Consider the following 24,778-nt stretch of genomic DNA (forward strand, 5'->3'; position numbering starts at 1 on the left):
TTTAAAAAAAAGAGTGTTATTAGGAAATAGCCAAAAAGTACAAGAATTCACATATAAGAGCCTTATAATGGGGGCTTTTTTTTTCCAAACATCTAGAAAACTTAAGAACCTGAGGCCAGAGTACTCTGAGGTATCATAACTGGATTCTGTATTCAATAAAAACATAGAAAACTGCAATCTTAAGGGGCTCTTTTACACATTACCCTGTTTACACAATTTTTCAAATCTCATTTTATGTTAACAAACCGTTTAGGTCATTCTTGAGTCCAAAATCTTTTTGCAGTCCAGTTAAACATTTAACAAATATCAGACATGCTCCTCTGACTATTTCAAATATTCATGCACAACATTGACGGGCAACAGCTTTGGTAATATGACAGAGTGCAGTGTTTGTTTCTTTTGGAATCAATATTTTCTCTGTAAACTAAACTGTATTCTAAAACTGTACAACAGAACAATTTGTAACTTTTTTTGTTTGTTTTTGTAATACATTTGTGCATAAAGGTTTTACAGATCCATGGTCACACACTGTGCATAAATTTGGTGCCAAATATGATGCAAATAATAATAAAGAAGACAATATTTCAGAGTGGTACCAAACACTTCATTTCCCTTTTTAGTGTATAAATGCTAATACCACATTTGCCATAAATACATACCTATCTTTAAATCATACAATACAGATCATGTTTAAATAGGAAACAATATCAGCCACGTTCAAAAATGACACCGTAAATAGTGGACCTCATGCCTCAGGCGTCTACACCTGTAGATCTTGTGACTGTGGGGCCCTTCACACCCAGTGGTCCCCGTCCTCATCTGCACTGTTGTGTGAAGTGCTCTCTCATTTTCTGGTGAGCAACTGGCTCTCTAGAACTTCCAATCGCTTGGTCATAGCTGACAGTGAAACACAGTTAAGGAAATATACTATAAAAAAAAAGAGATCAATCAGCAATACTTAGGTTTTTTTGTTTGTTTTTTTTTAAAGTGGGTTTTGGTTAAAGGCCTAAAATAAGGTCAGTATTTAACACAAGCACAAGACATTTTAATGCTTTTCTATGACAAGAAAAAAAAATCAGTAATAGCCCTTGTGGTTTTGAAGGAGATGGTTCCAAACAAGTGTAAAATAAAATCCTGATGATTTTTGGCTAATGCTACAAATACACCCATGCTACTTATGACTGGTTTTGTGGTCCAAGTTCACAAATATAAAATCAGCAATATCTACTGTATATATGATTTTATGTAGCAACCATATATATATATATATATATATATATATATATATATATATATATATATAACTTTAATATAACAATATGGACTGTATACAAAATATATGTCAGTTTGAATGTTTTGTAATCTATTGTTAAGTTACATGCCTATTACTTATGTAATGTAAACATGTATTGATGAGTTTTATCATGTAGATGATGTATATGTCCAAAATTGTATCACAAAGACATATTTGTATGGGCTAGATACAGTATAGTATATATGGTAATAAATGAAATTGTTCCAATTTCCAATAGAAAATGAAAACTTATTACATGTGTGGAAATATAATATACTACATATGTTACATACAGCGTATGGGGGCAAACTCATTTTCTCACAGCCTTGTTTTGTTTATAACTACACTCTTTCACACTATTCTAAACCAAACTTTCAGGGAAAATGGTTTTTTTTTGTATCAAGATTGAAAGAGTTGTCAGAAGCTCAGATGCTAGTGTGGCGTAGTTGGTTTATAGCGTACGCTCAGCTTTGCACTTCTGCCGATTACATGTAGGCTCCTAAATTCATACAAGATGTGTTAATGTTCGAAGATTATCTTTAAAAAACAACGTCTAAGAATCATAATTTTGTTGCATATTTTCCACAATAATCCAAAAGCCAATGGAAAAATCATACTGGGACTATAGTAATGTTAACTTTTGGGATGGCCTACAAAAATACATAATCACTGCAGTGCATATTTACATATTTTCACTCCAAAAACAGTAAATGACAAGGCTTTTTGGCCTCTCTGATAAGAAAATGATGTTGGAATTGGATTGTGAATAACATTGCTTGAACAAATAAGCTCAAAGTATCTGAGCAATACGCTCTAACCACTAGATTCAACTGTAAATGACTCCCATCAGCAAGTTCTGTTCTTAAACTATGTTGAGAGAAGAAAAATCCTTCCTTTGTAATTTCATCAAATTCTAGTTAAATGGATCCAGTGGAGATGTGCATCTGCATCTAGCAGTTCAGAACATCTGTTTCTGGCCTCAGATGCGGGACAAGGGCTCTTTTGAGCTCTGCTGAATGATGCTGAGTGAGAGATCTGAAACAAAGAGCCATTGAAGCGTGTGGGTCACAGAGGTTTATGTGAGGAGCCAAACCAGAGAGGTCAGTCTGGAACAGATCAGACCAACGGACACAATGTGGGCTCTTTCTGTACAGAGGGGCTTCTGTTAAACCATTTTGCTTGTTGTAATAATCATGCGTAAATCTTTAGGTTATAACAGAGAAAGTTTGGAGTCTGGACGAGTTATGCTGCAGGGCTGCATGGTGTAGCTGAAAAAAAAGCAAGCTGTTTAAAGGATTTGTACTGATGAATATATAAAGGATATGTTTCTGGTTGAGCTGGTCTAGGGTGGACATCGTGACCTGCTGGAACTCCACAAGGCTTTCACAAGCACAGGGGTCCTTAACCTCAATCTCTCCTTGACTCTCAGCTGAAAAACAAGGCATTAAATGTGACAATGAAAGAAATGTTCAGTATATTCATTATCAATAATGTTTTGAATTTATGCAATTTTGAATTTATGCAATTTATACAGGCTATAAACTCCTTTAATTGGGACCTCCTTGTGTGAACATTGCATGTGTGTGTGTGTGTGTGTGTGTGTGTGTGTTTACCTCAGGCTCTAGATGGCACTATTGAACAACATATTATTATGTGCCATCTAACACTGATGATTTGGGTATGGTATGTGTGCTCAGTCTTTCAAACGCACCTGCACAGACATTGAGTTTGAGGTTCTCAGCGATCTGGCTGATGGCAGTGAAGTCGGCGGTGTAGAAGAAGTGTTTTTCCATGGGCTCAGAGGCAATCTCTCTCAACTCATCCTCCACAGCTTTACCCACACCAACAGCATACATGGTGATACCTGCAGCATACAAGAAACACATCAACACTTTTCTTCTTTTTCAGTAATAAGCTCAGTGAGAAAATGCCTAGCTATTCATTTGATAAGAGGTTTACAATTGATGAAAAATGTGGGATATTTGGGAAATTAGATATTAAGAAACTATTTATTTTAGTTTTTTCAACATTTTCTGGCAATAAACTATTATTTGTTACTAAAAAATGTATTAACAATTAAACTCTGCACACCTGACGACAATACATTGGAGACAAAGACCAACAAGGTCAAAAACTAAAAAGCAAAAAACTAATCCTGCACACTATCCAAAAATTCAAAACATTTATTTACTACATTGAAAATGCAGATTTTTTAAAAATAAATATTTATTTGATTTATTTATTTTATCTTTTCATTTTTTATATATTCATTCAGGTTTGCACTTTTGGACAGTTTGGCACATATTAGATTATATACAAATTTGATAAAATGTATTTTAATCTTTTCTAGCAATAATAATAATATTACAATTTAAAAGATTCAAACAAAATACACTAAATGTTCAAAAGATAGACTAGGTTAATATATAATAATAATAATTATTATTATTATTATTATTATTTTTTAATTTTGCTAAATTAAAGAAAAGTATTTATTTGAAAGCAATTTAAACTACAATTTAAGTGCCACTTTGATTTTCAGCCCTTAAATAAAAATACCGGCTTCCTTGGCCTTCTTGGCCCACTCCTGAATATCATCCTGTGATCGCCCATCAGTGAAGACCAGGCCAACCCGTGGGATGTTCTTCTCAGCAGGACGGGCTCCATCAGCCTCGGAGAAGCTGTTCTCCACCATGTGTTTGAGAGCCAAGCCTGTCATGGTCCCCTTCTCCATGTATTCCACATTCATCACAGCCTTTTTGATCTCTTCCTTTGTCTGATACATGCTGAGCGGAAACTCTGTCCGCACTCTGCTTGAGTACTGGACGAGACCCACGCGTGTTCCTTTAGGGGAGACGTCCAGCTGATCCACCACCTGGTTAACAAACTGCTTGACAAGCTCGAAATTCTGCGGCCGCACGCTCTTGGAACCATCGATGAGGAGGACCAGGTCAATGTTGGAGGATCGACAGGCTTAGAGGGGACAGGAGAAATGAACAAACATTTATTTAAAAACATTTTTCCATTACCAGAGAAGTAGGAACACATTTATTCATTTATTTTTTTCAAAGATGAATTGTCTAATTTGGGCCACAAAACAGTTATAAAAATAAGTTCCATATTCATATTTGCTTTCATCTGCAAAAAAAAAAAAAAAAAAAAAAAATCCTTCTTTTATATTTAGCCTCAGGGGTTTAGAGAAAAAAGTTACATGAGCAATAATACAGCTAGCATGTAGAGGTCTCTGAATGTTAAACTGAGACATAAAGTATTTTAACACTGAAAAATTCTACACTTCACCTCTAGCAACAGAATACATGCAGTTTATAAAGACACCAATCTATAATTTGCAGCTTTAGGTATTTCCCGTTTTAAAACAAAGTTTTGGATAATTTCAGTGGAATTGAGGGCTGTCTGAATAAAAGCATGCATACTTCCGCAGCTCTTGCCGTCGTCCTGTAGCACATGGCCCTCAGGACATATGCAGTGGTATGATCCTGGAGTGCTCACACACTGGTATTCACAACCATGTTCCACTGTGTTGCACAAGTTATCCGCTGAGGAAGACAAAAACATGAAGAGCATGTCATAAACCACAATGAAAACAAACCTGAAAAGGAACCTGAGGTAAGTAAGAAATGAAACGCCATTTACGTAATGAAAATGAATAATTTTTTTCAGCAAGGATGCTTTAAATTGATCAACAGGGCCGTAAAGAAAATATAAATATAAAGTAAATATAAAATATTTATAACTTCATAATAATATTATATTATGCTTATTAGAATGATTAATGAAGAATCACGTGACACTGAAGACTAGAGTAATGCTGAAATTTCAGCTTTGCATCAGGAATACATTTGATTTTCAAATATATTCAAATAGAATATATATATATATATATATATATATATATATATATATATATATATATATATATATATATATTTTTTTTTTTTTTTTTTTTTTTTGTGTGTGTGTGTGTGTGTGTAAAAAATATTTCACAATATTACTGTTTTTGTATTTTGGATCAAATAAATGCAGCCTTGGTAAGATTTTTTTTTTTCAGAAACATAAAAAAAAATATTACCAACCCTAAAATCTGTTTGTAAATATTAAATAATAAAAAAAAAAAAAAATAATAATAATAATAATAATATTTGTATAAAAAATAAAAACAAAAAAATTGAATGAAAGTTATGTCGGCTTTTCATTATATTGGTATCAGAAAGCGGAAATCTGGTGAAGAAATGACTGGGTTCTTTAAAGCAAATGTCCAGAGCCTTTAGGTAAACATAACAAATGATATACAACACACTTGATATTTTGGCTTTTCCAGCTCTTCAAGGCCAAGGTCTGGGAAGGCCATCAGGCTTAAAGGCGGGGTGCTTCATTGCCAGCTGATTTTGAACCATTGAACCAAAGAGTTTTACCCAAGGTACCATACAGTGTTAAGTAATTTGAGCACAGTTAGCGAACTGAATAAATTTATAAGCTAGATTAATCAACTTGGAAGATCAAAAATCATACCATATCTCAAATGTTGTGAAAGCCTGAATGATACATAAAAGGCATGCAATAAAATACAGGCATCAATATGCACTTAGCTAATTCTACCACTGCTTGTTAAACTAGAATTTTTTGCAATTGTTTGTATAAACCTACTAATATTTATATTTGCATCTTCAGCTAGGATAAGAGACACTTTCATCCTCTTTAATGCAGCACCTGTCTGGAGCTTGATACATACACTGGCAGGTCTTTCCATTCTCCTGAAGAGTGTATCCCTCGTTGCAGCGACAGTAGAAGCCATTGAGCACACTAACACAGTGATGATCACAACTGTGATTCCCAAATGAACAGTAATCGATCACTAAGAGACAAAAAAAAAGTCAAGTGTTTTAGTGAATAAACGGTGCAAAACATCCCTATAACGTCTTCAATATGACGTTAACTATTCTGAAGAGGTCAAATTTCAACAAAATGGTCCATGAACACATTCATTTTGACCCAAACACAAGACAAAATGTAGGTTCTCTTAAGACGTAGGTTATAAAATAGCATAAGGTAACTGTCCATTTTAAGAAAATTACAACAATAAAAAAACAACATAATGAGAGCTGAATAATTTAAAGAGCCTGATGCCAAGTCAAACAGAGTGAGCCAGAATGATTAGCATTGTGTGCATGGATCTGGAACAGTATCTGTGTCGATCAGTTACTCTCACTAACTTGTGCAGGTCTTCTTGTCATCATTGATAGTGTATCCATCTTTACAACGGCAGTGAAAGCCTTTCAGGACACTCACACACTCGTGCTCGCAGCTATCGTTCCCAAATGAACAGTAGTCGATCACTGGAACAGGCAGAAAGAAGCAGAGAAGCGCAAAATTAAGTAAGACAAGCAGCCAAAGTAGTTGGCAAAGAGAAAAATGTTTTGTAAGAGGAAGAAGCATAGAAAGGAAACTTGTAAAAATGCTATTATGTTTATTTTTCTACTGAGATTTGATGGATTTGTTTTAGTTAAGCATGGTTTCGTAAAGGATATTGTAGTATTCTTTGCTTTTGTACTTTAGTATCAAATTGGGGTTATGGATGGTGTGTGTGTAGGGTTTAACATGTGGCCTTCACTAACTTGTACAGGTCTTCTTGTCATCGTTGAGTGAGTATCCATCATTACAAATGCAGTGAAAGCCTTTCAGGACACTCACACACTGGTGCTCGCAGCTATCGTTCCCAAATGCGCAGTAATCAATCACTAAATATGGATTAGATGTATTAGAATTCAAGGATATGACATGTTGTACCAAATATAGCATTTAATTCCTTCCTAAAATGTGGGTGTTTTAAAGTAAAGTTTCTTTGCTTCTTCCACATTCTTCCCAATTTTTCTCAATCATCTACCATTAATATGACAGTAGGGCTTGTTGAGTATAGTCGTATTGTAGTTTTGAAAAGTTGGACATTGATGCAGTTACTCCATTGCGGCTGACATGTCTTCTCAATACAACAAAACGTACTCGGTTACTAACGTAACCTCGGTTCCCTGAAATACGGGAACGAGTACTGCGTCGAAGACGCATATGGGAAAAACCCCCTTTTTCTCCTGAACTGAAGCCTTATTCAATCACGCAGTGAAACTGCACAGCCATTGGATCGTGCAGTGCTATTAAAACAAACCAATGGCTTGGCAGCGGTGCTGCACGAACCTATGGCAGCGAAGCCCGCCAAAGCCCGCCAATATGGGCGGGGAATCTGGCTATATATTGGCCGCTTCGCCACAGGAATTCAGGTTACTTCGACTGAAGCGACGACTGAGTTGTGCAGCCTTTTTAGCATGGCAAGGAACGCAGTACTCGTTCCCGTATTTCAGGGAACCGAGGTTACGTTAGTAACCGAGTACGTTCCCTTTCAATACTTCACTCGTACTGCGTCGAAGACGCATATGGGAACCCAGTTCAATCACGCCATGCTAAGAAGGGAGGACGACCAACGCAATCAAACTTGATTTGTTAAACCAAGATATGATAATAGCAACTAGGGGCAGAATAAGCTCAATGAGGTTACGTCTGGCCTAGCCTGATCATCCCGTGTTCGTATCGCCTCAGTAGCCAAGGGACCGAGTGCATACGAGTAGAGTTTGAGCCTTGGGCAAGAATGGCCAAGAGCATGCAAATGAGGAACAAGAAGGTGACCTTCACACAGAAAGTACCCTAGCATGAAGCGCTGGGACGTCTAGATTGTAAAATCTAGCAAATGTGGACGGCGAGCTCCAGCCAGCCGCCTCACAAATTTCTGCGATAGTCACACCATTAGACCATGCCCAAGACGAAGACACTGCTCTCGTCGAATGGGCTCTTACTCCAATTGGGCTTTGCAGGCCCAAAGAAGAGTAGGCTAGCTGGATTGCATCCACAATCCACCTTGAAAGTCTTTGCTTAGAGACCGGTAACCCTCTGGTGCGGTTTCCAAAGCATATGAAGAGCTGTTCTGATCGTCTTATTGGTGCAGAACGCTCTATGTAGACTTTTAGAGCCCTCACTGGGCAAAGTAGATTCAGCCCTGGATCCTCCTCTGTGTTTTGTAACGCAGAGAGGGTGACCACTTGTGCTCTAAAAGGTGTGGAGAGCACCTTTGGCACATAGCCATGCCTCGGTTTCAGGACGACCCTCGAGTCGTTAGGCCCGAATTCTAGGCAATTAGGGCTCATCGAAAGTGCTTGCAAATCACCCACACGCTTAACAGACGCTAGTGCCAATAGCAGAGCGGTCTTTAGCGACAGGGCTTTAAGGCCTATGGACTGTAGCGGTTCAAAGGGGGCCCCCTTCAGGGCTCTCAGCACCGTGGGCAGGTCCCAAGAAGGGACGGTGGGAGGGCAAGGCGGATGAAGCCGTCTGGCACCTCTCATAAATCGGACGACTAAGTCGTTTCTGCCCACCGACTGGCCTGCTATAAGGGCGTGTGATGCCGCTATAGTTGCTACATAGACCTTGAGCGTGGAGGGGGATCGTCCCTTCTCCAAGAGCTCTTGCAAAAATGACAGTATCACTGATACGTCACAAGAGGTCGGGCTCTCACCATGGTCTGAACACCATGTGGAGAACACAGACCATTTGGAGGCATAGAGGCGTCGTGTAGACGGAGCTCTAGCCTGTGAAATTGTGTCTAGCACACGCTCAGGGAGTCCCGCGGGCTCCCGTCGAGCGACCAAATGTGCAGAGACCACTTCTCTGGGTGTGGATGCCAAATCGTCCCGTCCGCCTGAGAAAGGAGGTCCCGTCTCAGGGGAACGGGCCATGGGGCTGCAGTCAGCATCTGCGACAGGTCGGCTATCCAGTGCTGATTTTCCCAGAATGGGGCTACAAGCAGAACCCTGCATCTCTGGTCCCTGACCCGCCTGATTACTTGGGGAATCAGAGGGACCGGAGGAAAAGCATAAAGAAGACGGTTGGGCCAGTCCTGGGACAACGCGTCCTTGATCTTGGAAAAATATATTGGGCAATGAGAGTTGTCTTTTGAGGCAAAGAGGTCTATTTCCGCTCTGCCAAAGACCTCCCATATCTTCTGAACCGTCTGCGGGTGGAGTCTCCACTCTTCTGAGGAGACTCCGCTTCTTGACAGCATATCCGCGCCCTTGTTCAGCTTGCCCGGAAGATGCACTGCTCTCAGGGACCCCAAATTGTTTTGGGTCCATTCCAGCAGTCGCGACGTCAGTCTGAAGAGACGCGTCGACGACAGCCCACCTTGGTGATTTATATAAGAGACCACCGTCATGCTGTCCGATCTGACCAGCACGTGGTGGCTCTTTAGGTCTGACAGGAAGCTCTGGCAGGCTCGTTGAACTGCAATCATCTCGAGGCAGTTGATGTGGAGCCTGCTCTCCTCTTTCGACCATTGGCCGAAAGCGGGTTTCCCTTCGCACAGCGCGCCCCAACCCTTGTTGGACGCGTCTGTGGAGATCACTTTCCTTCTGCAAACCATACCAAGTGGAGCACCCCGTTCCATCCATTGCATGTCCCTCCAAGGGGTCAGGGCCGAAATACAGTCCTGACTCACCTTGATATTCAAGCGTCCGTGACGCCATGCATGAGGTGGAACACGTGGTTTCAGCCAATATTGGAGGGGGCGCATACGAAGCAGCCCGAGCTCCAGCACCGGCGATGCCGCCGCCATAAGACCCAGCAGCTTCTGGAATGTCTTTAGGGGTCGAGAAGCACCTATTTTGAAAGAGGCCGCAAGTCGCTGTAGAGCCGCAGCGCGCTCCTTCACCATTGTTGCCCTCATCGTCACTGAGTCTAACACTGTTCCCAGAAACGATATCCGCCGGCTGGGGGACAGTGAGCTCTTGACAAAGTTCACCCTGAGCCCCAGGCATTCCAGATGGCTGAGGAGCACAGTTCTGTAACCCAATGCCTCCCCCTCTGACTGAGCTAGAACTAGCCAGTCGTCGAGGTAATTGAGAATGCGGATGCCCTTCTGCCTGAGAGGGGAGAGAGCCGCATCCATGCACTTTGTGAACGTGCGAGGCGCCAGAGACAGCCCAAAGGGGAGGACCTTGTATTGGTAAGCCACGCCCTCGAAGGCAAATCTTAAAAACGGCCTGTGACGGGGGGCTATCTGGATGTGAAAGTAAGCGTCTTTCAGATCCAGCGAAAAGAACCAATCCCCTGAGCGTATTTGCGAGAGGATTTGTTTCAATGTGATCATTCTGAAGCGCCGTCTCATGAGGGCACGGTTCAGATGTCTTAAATCGAGGATGGGGCGCAGCCCACCATCCTTCTTGGGAACCAGGAAGTAACGGCTGTAAAATCCTGAGTCGCGGTGTGCTGGGGGAACGATTTCTATAGCTCCCTTCACCAGCAGATTTTTCACTTCGGCACGAAGAACGTGAGCGTTCTCGTTGTGCACTGAAGTGGTGACCACCCCGTGAAAGCGTGGTGGCCGTCGTGCGAACTGAAGGGAATAGCCGTGTTTTATTACTCCCATGACCCAATCTGATACCCCGGGAATGGCTTGCCATTGTGAGGCCCGGATGGACAGAGGTTGTATTAACTCGAGTGATTGACCGCCGTGGGGGGACATAGCACTCGTTAGTGTTGTGTGAGGAAAACTGCTCTTTTTGTGAAGGAGTGTGTTTTTTATTTTTTGCACTATAACAGCGCTTTGCTGTCTGGGCGCTAACAAGGGCCCATTGTTTGCAGCAGGAACAACTTCGTCGACATCTGTAGATGGACGGCAGAACACACGGGGCAGTTTGGGGGGTGGTCCGGCTGTGGCGAGACTTAGCCCCCTCCTCTTTCTTTCCTGTTGATCAGGATGACGGCGGCGGCGCAGGGTCCAGCACTATCTTGGGCCGGGGTCCCATGCGCTTGGGATACTGGTACCGTCTGGTGGCCGAGCGAGAACGGTGTCGAGGCTCGGGTTTCACCGGCTGGGCTGCGGTGGTAGCAGCTGGCGCTTGCTTAGGAGGCTGACGAATCGGCACCTGTTTGGGGCGACTGGTAGCAGATGAAGCGCGCTTCGGCAGGAAGTGTCGCATTGCCTGGGACGACTTCTGCGCCTCTGTGAAACGCTCGGCGAATCCCTCTATCGCCGGGCCAAAGAGGCCGCTGGGGGAGATCGGTGCGTCTAGGAACTGGGCTCTGTCAGCATCCTTGATCTCCGTAAGGTTGAGCCATAAGTGGCGCTCCAAGACGACCAGGTTAGCCATCGAGCGCCCAATGGCCTGGGCGGTGCTCTTGGTAGCACGCAGCGCCAAGTCTGTTGCACTTCTCAGCTCCCTGAGCGTGGCGACATCTGGGCCAGACTCGTCGGTGGCGGCGAGAAGTTTGGCCTGGAAGACTTGAAGCACCGCCATAGAGTGGAGCGCCGCGGCTGCTTGCCCTGCCGATGAGTAGGCACGCCCGGCGAGCGCCGACGTCGTACGGCAGGGTTTGGACGGATGGTTGGCCTTGGCTTTCCATCCAATAGCTGCTGGCGGGCAGAGATGCACGGCCACAGACTCGTCCAGCGGCGGCAGCCGTTCGTATCCTCTTTCATCAGCGCCGTCAATTGAGGTGAGGGCGGATGAAGATGAAGTACGCAGGCGCGCTGAGTAGGGGGCGCGCCACGATTTAGTGAGCTCGTCGTGGACCTCCGGGAAGAACGGAGCAGTTCGCTGACGAGGGGCTTGCTGGCGCCCCGGCAGAAACCATTCATCCAGACGGCTACGGGCTGGTTCCTCTGGAGGAGACCAATCCAGACCCAGCTCGTCCACTGCCCTGGAGAGAACGCGGATAAGCTCGGCGTCCATCCCGAGTTTCGAGCGGTTTGGCTCAGATGACATCGAGGGGGCGGGGTCCGGCGAGCCCGACAGCTCCTCAGCATCTGAAGCGGCTAGAGACATGCTGTCCTCTAGCAGTTCCTCCTCAGTCCCTCCAAACAAAACCAGATCACTCGCGGCAGCAGAGGGACACTGGTCTGGCTGTACAAAGAGGACTGGGGAATCCCCTCTGGGCGGAGAAAACGAGGCACGCGGGGGCTGAGCCGGCGTGAGCTCGCTTTCATCCTGCTGCTTTAATCCTCTGCCCCGCCTTTTCTTCCTCGCCGGCTCGCGGGATGAAGAAAAAGGGAGGGCGCGAGGAGCGAGATCGCTCTCTGAAAAGAAAGCGATTCGCGAGCGCAGAGAGGCGATATTCATGTTCTCGCAATGAGAACATGAATTCCCCGCGAGTGCTGTGTCAGCGTGGGGTTTCCCCAAGCACGCGACACACTCGCTGTGCCCGTCATCAGCGTGCAGAGGGGCTCTGCACGAGCTGCAATGACGAGACGGCATTTGCAACAACGCCGTAGAAAAAGGCTCTTTTAGAGAAATTTGCTCTTTCAATATATCTCACCGGATGGCCGCAGGGAAGCGATGAATCTGCGGTGGGGACCGGCAGTCGCGTTCCAGTGCGAGGCGTGTCAACGGCGAGCAGTTCAGCGGAGATCAGCGAAGCGATGTGACGTCGTCGCTGAAGGAGAAATAATCTGAATTCCTGTGGCGAAGCGGCCAATATATAGCCAGATTCCCCGCCCATATTGGCGGGCTTTGGCGGGCTTCGCTGCCATAGGTTCGTGCAGCACCGCTGCCAAGCCATTGGTTTGTTTTAATAGCACTGCACGATCCAATGGCTGTGCAGTTTCACTGCGTGATTGAATAAGGCTTCAGTTCAGGAGAAAAAGGGGGTTTTTCCCATATGCGTCTTCGACGCAGTACGAGTGAAGTATTGAAAGGGAACTCAAAATGACAATTGTGTGACTATGTTGGTGTCTTTGCAAATTGCCTTGAACACACAATGTATTAAAACCGGAAACACTTAGAAAAATCTCACCAGCTTATCAATCGATGGCCCTAAATACTGATGGTAAACAATTGAGAAAATAGCAGTGAAATTGATTTTTAGGAATGTGCAAAGTGATTGTAAGCAAAAGGATATTCTCCCTTCACTAACTTGTACAGGTCTTATTGTCATCGTTGAGTGTGTATCCATCATTACAAGCGCAGTGAAAGCCTTTCAGGACACTCACACACTCGTGCTCACAGCCATCATTCCCAAATGAGCAGTAGTCAATCACTAAATATGGATTAGATGGATAATTCAAATATGACAATTATTTTTTTATTCTACAGCGTTTAGATACTTTAAATCAAGTCTCCTCCTAATTGTTTCTCAATTGTTCTCCATGCTTAATCCATGCCATCACATTTAAACATTTATGTGTTGTGCTTTTAGAATTTTTTTTATTATGCTTTGTGGCTTAATTCCCAACTGTGAATAAACATCTGAAATCCCTTACAGAGCTTTCAGTGCTTTGAAAGAGAACAGAGAGCAATGAGAGGAAGAATATTATACCATTAAACCTGATAGGATCCACATTGGTTGATATTCAAACTAGCATCTTTACAATTTAGCATGGATTGACCCAATACTGATGGTAAACAATTGAGAAACCTCGATTTTAAGGGAATTCCTTTTGATTCTGTGAATGTACAAACTGATGATGGTCTTCACGAACTTGTACAGGTCTTCATGTCAGCATTGAGTGAGTATCCATCTTTACATCGGCAGTTAAAGCCATTGAGCACACTCACACACTCGTGCTCGCAGCTATCATTCCCAAATGAGCAGTAGTCGATCACTGGAACAGGCAGAGAACAGTGAGAGAAAAGCTTTGGCAAAGCAGGAAGAGCAGGTAACCCCATCAAAGTAAACTTAAAGCTGTGTTTATCTTGTTTCAGAACATTTATGCTGTTAAAACTATATGCATAAGTCTGTTTAGCAGTGCTAGGGAATAACTAGCTTAAGTCAGCAACACTATTAAGTTAAATACATTTTCAGTAGCATGACAGCTTAGCTACCTTCAAAACAGTGTTTTTTTTTTAAAGCAACAAGCTAGTTTTTATTAAAAACTGCTAATTCACATTTTATGCCAGATTGTCTTGTAGCATAGCTAACAAATAGTAGCTTATGTACAGTAATTTACTGCAGCTTGCTAAGCTACATTAACAAAACATGCTACTTGTACTAACAAATAGCAGATTAGCATGGAAAAATGCTAAATCACAGATTTTTAAGGTGTATCTTACAAATGGTTTTAACTGAGTTAGCTACTTTTTGCTAGCATTGATAAAGAGTGGCGGACAGTGTTCTTATTAATTTTTAACTGTAGCTTGCTGAGCATTATACAGTGGGTACGGAAAGTATTCAGACCGCCTTTCACTCTTTGTTATATTGCAGCCATTTGCTAAAGTAATTAAAAAAATTTTTTTCCTCATTAATGTACACACAGCAACACATATTGACAGAAAAACACATAATTGTTGACATTTTTGCAGATTTATTAAAAATGAAAAACTGAAATATCACATGGTCCTAAGTATTCAGAACCTTTGCTGTGACACTCATATATTTAACTCAGGTGCTGTCCATTTCTTCTGATCATATTTCAGATGGTTCTACACCTTCATTTGAATCCAGCTGTGTTTGATTATACTGATTGGACTCGATTAGGAAAGCCACACACCTTTCTATATAAGACTTTAAAGCTCACAGTGCATGTCAGAGCAAATGAGAATCATGAGGTCAAAGAAACTGCCTGAAGAGCTCAGAGACAGAATTGTGGCCAAGGTTACAAAAAAAATTCTGCTGCAGTTAAGGTTCCTAAGAGCGCAGTGGCCTCCATAATCCTTAAATGGTAGATGTTTGGGATGACCAGAACCCTTCCAAACTGGGCTATCGGGGGAGAAGAGCCTTGGTGAGAGAGGTAAAGAAGATCACTGTGGTTGAGCTCCAGAGATGCAGTCGGAGATGGGAGAAAGTTGTAGAAAGTCCACCATCACTTCAGCCCTCCACCAGTCGGGGCTTTATGGCAGAGTGGCCCGACGGAAGCCTCTCCTCAGTGCAAGACACATGAAAGCCCCCATGGAGTTTGCTAAAAAAAACACCTGAAGGATTCTCTGGTCTGATGAGACCAAGATAGAACTTCTTGGCCTTAATTCTAAGTGGTATGTGTGGAGAAAACCAGGCACTGCTCATCACCTGTCCAATACAGTCCCAGCAGTGAAGCATGGTGGTGACCGCATCATGCTATGGGGGTGTTTTTCAGCTGCAGGGAGAGGATGGCTGGTTGCAATCGAGGGAAGGATGAATGTAAAGAGTACAGAGATATCCTGGACGAAAAACCTTTTCCAGAGTGCTCAGACTGGGCCGAAGGTTTACCTTCCAACAAGACAATGACCCTAAGCACACAGCTAAAATAATGAAGGAGTGGCTTTTACAACAACTCTGCAGAGCCCTGACTTAAACCCAATTGAGCATCTCTGGAGAGAACTGAAAATGGCTGTAAATCAACGTTTACCATCCAACCTGACAGAACTGGAGAGGATCTGCAAGGAGGAATGGCAGAGGATCCCCAAATCCAGGTGTGAAAACCTTTGTTGCATCTTTCCCAAAAAGACTCATGGCTATATTAGATCAAAAGGGTGCTTCTAAATCCTGAGCAAAGGGTCGGAATACTTAGGGCCATGTGATCTTTCAGTTTTTCTTTTTTAATAAATGTGCAAAAATGTCAATTCTGTGTTTTTCTGTGAACATTGGGTGCTGTGTGTACATTAATGAGGAAAAAAGAACTTAAATGATTTTAGCAAATGGCTGCAATATAACAAAGGGTGAAAAATTTAAAGGGGTCTGAATAATATCTGTACCAACTGTAAGTGGAAGTTACTTATGCTGACAAATACCAGTACAACATTTTAAAAATTCTAAATTGCAATTTTTTTTAAAGATAAGCTCAAACACGAAAACACACTGTTTTTGTTCAGTGGCTTAATCGGTAAACCAGCTGGTCACAGGAGGAAATGCATAGATAAGTAGCAACTGTGTTTTATAGCGGCATACTGCAGCCAAGAGGAAGCTGTAATGACATTGCAAACTTTATCTTTGTATTAGAAACTGTTCCATGTGTTTGAGAAATGTTTGTTAGGAGAACGTCTGTGTCTGCTAACAATTATAGGCTTGTAGTGTTGTAGATATTTGTGAGTCCTCCATATGTGTATCGTATGTATATCTGTGCACTAACTTGTGCACGTTGTTTCATCTTCATTGAGTGTGTATCCTTCATGGCAGCGGCAATAAAAGCTCTGAAGCACACTCACACACTCGTGCTCACAGCTATCATTCCCAAATGAACAGTAGTCGATCACTGGAACAGGCAGACAGAAGCATGAGTAAATGGTAATACGATGGTAAAACACAAGAAAAATTCATTGCTGTCATAAATGTTTGCATTTGGCGACACAAACATTTCTACTAACATGCTACTACGCAAAAATTTATTAATTCTGCTTGTTTTACATCACCTGTTCTGTATTTATATGGTATAAGCTGAATGGAATACTATTGAAATACTACACCGCATATACTTTTTATATTTTAAAAAGCATTATAAGTTGTAGGGAATTGCTCTCACTAACTTGTGCAGGTTTTCAGGTCATCGTTGAGCGAGTATCCTTCGTTGCAGTGACAATTAAAGCCACTGAGCACACTCACACACTGATGCTCGCAGCTATCATTCCCAAAGGAGCAGTAATCGATCACTGGAACAGACAGAGAATGGTGAGAGAAGATGTATAGGTGAGTAAATCAGGTGTTAAAGAACCCCTGAAATTAGGACTGGAGCTTTCTGAGTTTTAGTTTTAGTCCATGTCTATTCATCTTGAAGCCATATATAGACTAGTGTACTTCCTCCTTCAATCAGTGCTTTTATAGTTATCTAAAACTAAATCTTCTGTCACTCAATTGAAAATGTATGTACGGTATACTGTCCATGTCCAGTAAGGTAATAAAAACATCATCAAAGTAGTCCATGTGACATCAGAGGGTCAGTTAGAATTTGTTAAAGCATTGAAATTACATTTTGGTCCAAAAATAACAAAAATTATGATGTATAATGCATACTGCTAAAATAGTATGAATAGTATGGTAGGATGCTATTCCGAACATAACCTTTGTCTGTTATTCTACAAATAATAGAAGTTCACTTAAATTGTTACGCAGATATCACTTGTGTGTCACTGACTTGTGCAGGTTCTCTTGTCATCGTTGAGCGTGTATCCTGTGTTACAGTCACATGTGAATGACCCGGGTGAAGCAATACAGATCTGGTCACAATCATGCTTCCCTTCAGCACATAGATCAATGGCTGTAAGGCAAACACACACCTGTTGAGCACCACTGGAATGATAATTGTAATACTTCTGTGATGGTGTGTCATTTGCAAGGCTACACACGTGTGCAGGTCTTGCCGTCCTCGTTGAGTGTGTATCCTGGCAGACACAGACAGTGGTAGGAGCCAGGCGAGCTCTCACAGATGTGCTGACAGCCGTGATCTGATTCCAGACACAAGTCCATCCCTGCAAATCCAACACACACATGAGTACAGAGAAATCAAGAAAAGCTAAATCTTTGTGTCCACAGGATGCAAAAGAAACAGCATTCATGTGCTTAGTCAACATAAGATTTATGTATAGACTATTTGTTTCCACTGTTATGCTGATGATACTCAACTATAAAATGGAATATAATTGTTGTTGACAAAATAGAATAAAAATAAGATTGTAATTAATGACCTATATTTAAGATAAAAAAAAAATATATATTTTATAAAGATTTAAAAAAATATTTTTATTTTTATTTTATTTGTATATTTAATTACATCATCTAAAATGTATACAGGATCGTTAAAAAGCATTTTTTATTGCATTTATTCAGCAAGAATGCATTCAATTTATCATTAAATTGATCATTCAAAAGTGACAGTAAAGATATTTATAGTTACAAAAGATTATTTAAAAAATGCTATTCTTTTGAACTGTCTATTCATCATAGATTCCAGGAAAATAAAACATTTAAGCAGCACAACTTTTTTCAACATCGTTTATACTAAAACTGTTTTTTTATTTTATTTTTTAATTCACTAAATCAGCATATTATAATGATTTCTGAATGATTATGTGTTGCTGAAGACTGGAGTAATGATGCTGAAAATTCAGCTTTGTATCATGATTTGGAATTAATTATTTTGAAAAATACTGTATATTAAAATAGAAATCAGTTTTTTTTTTTCATTATTTGAGAAAAATATTGTGAAATATTACTGGTTTTACTTAATTTTTTATCAAATAAATGTAGCCTTGGTGAGCACAGGAGACTTTTTCTTAATTGTTTTCAGTATTAACAGACCCTAAAATATTTGCATGGTAGGGTAAATCCTTTGTTATTGCTAAGAAGAAATTATACCTTTGAGTTGTGGTTTGAGGTTAAAACTTTTTAGAAAGAATCCTAAAAAGTTCAACTTTTATGCCTAGATCCTTTCTCTAATGTGGAGTGTATTTCAAATGGAGGAACACTTTACCACAAAGCTTGTCTTGGAACTGAAGACCAAACTGGTGAATGAGGTCAAACCTCTCCACCAGGAACACGTGATCCTCAAACGGTGGAGATGCCATAGCTCGCAGTGAGGTCATATCAGCCCTGGCCACACCAACGGCGTAGATCTCAATCCCAGACTCCCTCGCAGCAGCTGCCACTTCAGCCACACGGTCCTGAGGACGGCCGTCCGTCACAATAACCGCTACGTGGGGGACATTGGGACGGGCACCTTCTTCAGCAGAGAAGGCTACGTTCATGGCATAGCGGATGGCCAGGCCTGTCATGGTTCCCTGTGCCAATGGAATGATCTCGTTGATGGCTTTGACCATCTGTTCAGGCTTGCTGAAGGCTTTGAGGGAGAACACGTTCTGGACTTGACTGGAGTACTGGACCACACCAACTCTTGTAGCTTCCAGGCCAATGTCCAGCTCATGGATGATGTCTATCATGAACTTGCGCATTGTCTCAAACTCATGGGGACGAACGCTGCGCGAGCCGTCGATGATGAACACAAGGTCGACTGGGCCAGATTTACACTTTGGTTCAGCTGTAAAAAAAAAAAAAAAAAAGTAAAAACATACAATGACAATACTGACACTATGACACTAGGTTCTTTATTGCCATCGATGGTTCCATAAAGAACCTTTATTGAAACTTTACATTACACAAAAGGTTGTTCATAAACAAAGAATCCAAATAAAAAATGATCTTTTAAGGACTGTTTCATGAAATTCCCCATTTGGGAATTTCCCAAAATATTGGCTTCCAAGAGCATGACACCATTCAAAAGACATTTAGAAACCTAATATTCAAATTATAAAAATACATTTTCTATGTCAGCCCCATCACGGTTTAATAATTCTGCATATTAGGCCAATGCAGTTCATGCACTCTATGTAAAACATACTTTCAAGATTGATTTTTAAGTGTTATGACGGCGGTTTAACCAACCTGATTTAGGTCTTCCTTCCGTCGCAGCCATTATGGCTATTAGCACACCAACATACACCAACGCACGTATCATGTTTCTTTGACAAAGGCCCAGTTTTACCGCACAAATCCCACTGGCTGTAGGTGGAGAAAAGAAAGAAAGAGAAAAAATGCAGGTCAAGGGAAATCTGTTCTTTAAAAGCAGCCATACATTCCAGTCTGAGCTCGCAATAAAATGGCGACACCAAACAGATGGTCCACAGCAGCAGTTCTAAACAGGCCGTTAACATGGAAGAGTTAATAGACTTTTGGGCCAATCACATCACCACAGGCACTAAGTTCAAATGCTGTGTGAAGTAATTGCTGGGAAATAACAGCGTCTGGGACGTTGGCGTTGTAAATGGCGTGCTGTCAGTCACTTTGGCTTTCAAAAAGGGATTTGCTTCTCCAAAGCCCTGATAAGGGTTCTCACTATCAGTGGGCCACAGAATGGAGGAGTGTGTCATGGTTTGGCATGAACTGTTATCTTTTAACTCGGCAGATAAACAGCCTGACAGATTAGTGCTTTTCTATTTGCTATTCAATTAAAAACAGCATTTCAGCTGTACAAATGTTGCAGTTGAAGCTGATATGCTTGCAGGAATAATTCATTCAAAAATGAAAATTCTGTCATCATTTATCCACCCTCATGTCAATCAGCACCACGTAAAGTACCATAAAGGTTTTCTGTACAACATGCACAATACTGCAACTATATATTTGCAACTTCTGAAGTTATATGAAAGCTTAATGAAATGAATATATATATATATATATATATATATATATATATATATATATATATATTTTTTTTTTTTTGCCATAGCTCTCAAATCCTTTTTAAGACCAAAAGTTTTATTCAGCATTGACATTATATTAAATAAAAATGACAGTAATTACATTTACAGTGTAATGCTAAAGGATTTTATTTGTCAATTCAGAGTTTCTAGAAGACTGGATGCAAAAAAAAAAAATATATTAAAATAGAAAACATTTAACATTTTTGCTATTTTTACTGTAAGTTTGACCAAATAAATGTAGCATTAGTGAGCATAAGAAACAATAAAACATTTTTTTTAAATCTTATTGACCGGCACATTTTTCAACAGTACATTACAATTTTGATGTGAATACACTCAATTGTTAAAATGAGAATATTCACAAATCTTCTACAAGATCTTCTACAGGGTCAAATGCAATCATTTTGGTCTATAGAATGGCTTCAAAATCCTCAATTTTCATTTTTGCTCAATCTGGAAGATTACAATCAAACTGGTTTAAATACAGTATAATATAAGTAGGCTAATGCTATTATATGCCATTTTAAATGAAAAAGAAAAAAGATATCAAACATGCATCCCTATATACTTCTCTACTTCTTTCAGCATGAGCAACATGACCTCTATGACCAGGAGTGCAGGACTGGTTTGTGGTTTCTCTCAGCCTTGATAAAGACTCTGCTCATGACTGTCGGTTTCAGTGGCATCCAGGTTAACGGCAGACTTCAGTCCCTTGTGTGCTAATACAATGAATCCTCTGTGCTGTATGTGTACATTAGGCTTTGAGTGTGTGCGTACGAGCTGCCGAGACCCTTAACTCGGCTTTGATTATTTCTGTACTGTGTGGTCACACTCATCATATAAGCAGATTCAGAAGATTTAAGAAGTATGTTTAAGAGAATATAGCTTCATTACTTGCTTTTGGATGGCAGCCAATGTCATATTTAACTGCAATGATTTATGGAGCATGTCTAGCAGGCATACAGAGAGGTGCTGTTATTCCAAACCATTTGCATGTACTGATATTTTATTGATAAACTGTTTCCAATCAACTGGCTTTGAAGAACATTCAACCCCTTGTAAATGGGCTTGTTGATTTAATGAACACACACCCTCCATATTTCAGAATTTCAGCTCCTCTATCTGGAAATAATGCAAATTCCATGTAACCACATCAATGCCAACTTGTGTAAAAACACTTATCCTCTTCAACCATGATTCCTGCTTGTTATTCAAGGTTGTAACTAAAAAGTCAGATAGGTTTGGTTTCCACGTTTTACTCTCACAAAATAATTAACATCTGCATCAAAAGTCACCCACATTCACTTCTATTTGGACTTTACGCCTCATTCTGTGTTCAACTGCTTGCCACGTGGAGGAAGGCGTGAGAATTCAGCACCTGAGTGCTCTGAAAACAAACATGCATGCAGATTTACAAATACTTCTATAAGGCTGATAATACAGTTATTGGAAATGGAGATGGAGCAGTCCTCTTACAACAGGACTCTGACAGTTACACTATTTACAGTTACACTATTGTGAAAGGATGGAATAAAATAAAACCAGTTGGCATGAACAGTAGTGGAGTGTCTGGCACTACAGAAGAGTTTGTGGGCAGTCGTGGCCTAGTGGTTAAAGAATTTGAGTCCTAACCCTAGGGTTGTGAGTTTGAATCTCGGGCCGGCTATAACACGACTGAGGTGCCCTTGAGTAAGGCAACGAACCCCCAACTGCTCCCTGGGCGCTGCAGCATAAATGGCTGCCCAGTGCTCCGGGTGTGTGTTCACAGTGTGTGTGTGTGTGTGTGTGTGCACTTCGGATGGGTTAAATGCAGAGCACGAATTCTGAGTATGGGTCACCATACTTGACTGAATGTCACTTCACTCATGAGGATTTCAAAGTGGCTGTTGCACACCTGAACGCCATGCAGGACCAAAGGAAAGGAGAGAGAGAAACAGGTCAGTGCAACAAATATGATAACAATGGTGGCCAGTGTTTTAAGTAAATGAAATTAATGTATTTTTTATTTATATTATATAATATTTAATGATATACGTTTTTTTATTACAAATTTATTAACTTATAAAAGAGAACCATGTTAACAATAGTGGGCATTTTTTCAAACAAAATAAATTAAATGTATATTATGAAATAATATGAATATTTATCACATAATATTGTATTTATTATATTTAATTGTATTGTATTTAAACAATTTTTTTCATTTATTTATATTATATTAATGATGTATTTTATTAAATGAGATTGAAGGGAAAATATTATTTAACTATTTAATGGTGGGCATTATTTTAAGATATAAATAAAATGAAAAAAAATTATATTTAGCATTAGAAATTCTATTCTGATATTTATGCTTTGCAGTATGCATTGCTTTCCTGACAATTTTAGTGAATCATAAAATGAAAAAAATATTTATTTGTTTATACTATGTAATTTATACAATATATTAATATTTATATCATAAAAAAAATCATATTTTGCAAAAAAAAAAGCCTGTTTTAGGATCTTTAAAATTTGCAATGTTCCGACATTTACCTGAAAATTAAACCGTTAAAAATTAAATAATTAAAATAAAAGAATATTTATAATTTGTATTATATAATTTTTATTATATAACATTTCTAGATATTTATATTTAAAATGAATATCTGATTCTCAGCATAAATCATAAATCAGCATAATTTAAAGGCACTACAACAAAACTACCCTCACAGTTAGAACATAGTATTAATTAGCCTGAAATGCAAGGGGCTAAAAAGCAATACTAGATAAGCTTAATATTCTTTAAACAAATGAAAATTTTTCTTGTTTACATTTTTTTGAGGGGCTTTGGGATAAAATATTACCTTATTCATCATGGGTTCGATCAATCTCTGAACTTTAAAAATTAGGGGGGGGTTATCATTATAAATTATAGGTGGACAAAAAAAAAGACAGCTCCTCTGAGGAAACCAAACTAAGAGAAACCATATCCAACCATCAGAGTAACGTAGAGGAGCGAGAGAAAAAAAAATGCAACAACACATTTCTTCCAGCATGCTGTATGTATATATATATATATATATATTTTTTTTAAGCTTCCTGGATCCCAGTTTTCTCCAAAAGGGATCTCCATGAGTTAAAGCCCCACAGTGTAACCATTACTCTCAACTTGACATGGGGCACAGACAGACCAAAGAAAAACCCATTGTGAGGGAGCGCGGGAGAAGACAGGAGCTTTAGAGGAGGCGGCGAATGGAGGAAAATGGCAAGTATATGGTTTCTTCAGCAGCCAATTGACTGACAACTTCAGAGCACCGTTAGATTAACTAACAGCAGCTTCTTGTTAAAGTGGGATTGAAAGCAGATGTGACGCTTTGCTACTAATGGCATTTTGCCTCCAGCCAACCACTGCGCACCTAAAACATGTGGCTGTGTCCCAAAATCTGGTGAGCTGCCTATCTAGATAGCACTGTGGGAAGCATGATAGCCAACTATGCTGTTTAGGTTGGCAGCTCACTAGGTTTTGAGACACAGACAGTCTGTTACATGCTGATTTATATTTAGTTTAATTCAAGTCTTGGCTGTGTTTGAAGGGAATACTAATTACTTACAGCACAGTATATACTGTGTACTGTAACAGATGCTTTGATAGAACATTCAGAAGAAAAAAATAAAGATTTTATAAGAATTGCTTTAGAACCATTTATTTCATTAATCATTTTCAAAAGTAGTATGCATTGGTCCATGATTAAAATATCCATTTCATTACCATCACAAAATTAAAACATGATGCAATTAACTTAAATTTTGTCTAGATTGCATTTTCTGCATTCTGAACAAATACAAAAAAAAAAAAAAAAACATCTTTATATATATATATATATATAAAAGATGGTAGCTGACATATCTTCCACTTAAAAAATCAAGGCCAATTTAAGAGCACTGCATTATGGGAGACAATTTTACACAATATGCTTTGGTAGAAAACCACACACTATAATATTTCATGGATACAGAAAATACACCTTTTGAAAAATCACATAATGTGCACAATACAGACAGCAGAAATAATATGTCATTTAAATAAATACATTTAAATGTTTTTCTTTTGTTTTTCAATTTCAATTTCAATTAGGCTATATGAATTTTTTTGAATGACCAATTGCATTTTATAACGAAGAAAATCATTGTATTATAAATAAATTATTTTATAACATGTTATAACTTAGCTTAAAATGCAGTATTGCAGCTAAATGAAAACTACATTTATACTTCTTTTTCATTA

General features: G+C 40.0%; 1 protein-coding gene and 1 pseudogene across 5 annotated transcripts in view; one reads left to right on the forward strand and one right to left on the reverse strand.

Moving 5' to 3' along the window:
* The window catches only part of LOC127960028 (matrilin-4), a 25,498-nt gene continuing 720 nt past the window's right edge, over positions 1-24,778 (reverse strand). The window contains exons 2-17 of one of the 5 annotated variants that reach the window (XM_052559552.1): positions 19,694-19,810; positions 18,726-19,289; positions 17,602-17,724; positions 17,391-17,513; positions 16,786-16,908; positions 16,392-16,514; positions 13,830-13,952; positions 13,265-13,387; positions 6,928-7,050; positions 6,526-6,648; positions 6,045-6,167; positions 4,729-4,851; positions 3,854-4,267; positions 3,006-3,158; positions 2,619-2,723; positions 1-903 (exon numbers count right to left, since the gene is read on the reverse strand). In XM_052559552.1, the coding sequence (XP_052415512.1) occupies positions 845-903; positions 2,619-2,723; positions 3,006-3,158; positions 3,854-4,267; positions 4,729-4,851; positions 6,045-6,167; positions 6,526-6,648; positions 6,928-7,050; positions 13,265-13,387; positions 13,830-13,952; positions 16,392-16,514; positions 16,786-16,908; positions 17,391-17,513; positions 17,602-17,724; positions 18,726-19,289; positions 19,694-19,766 (2,598 nt within the window). In that variant the 5' untranslated portion in view covers positions 19,767-19,810 and the 3' untranslated portion in view covers positions 1-844. The remainder of the gene's footprint in view (positions 904-2,618; positions 2,724-3,005; positions 3,159-3,853; positions 4,268-4,728; positions 4,852-6,044; positions 6,168-6,525; positions 6,649-6,927; positions 7,051-13,264; positions 13,388-13,829; positions 13,953-16,391; positions 16,515-16,785; positions 16,909-17,390; positions 17,514-17,601; positions 17,725-18,725; positions 19,290-19,693; positions 19,811-24,778) is intronic. The other 4 variants (XM_052559553.1, XM_052559554.1, XM_052559555.1 and 1 more) reach the window with 4 other exon arrangements.
* The window catches only part of LOC127959032 (recombining binding protein suppressor of hairless-like protein), a 7,204-nt pseudogene continuing 6,181 nt past the window's right edge, over positions 23,756-24,778 (forward strand).

Source organism: Carassius gibelio, chromosome B6 (genome assembly GCF_023724105.1).
Source record: "Carassius gibelio isolate Cgi1373 ecotype wild population from Czech Republic chromosome B6, carGib1.2-hapl.c, whole genome shotgun sequence".
Lineage (NCBI taxonomy): Eukaryota > Metazoa > Chordata > Actinopteri > Cypriniformes > Cyprinidae > Carassius > Carassius gibelio.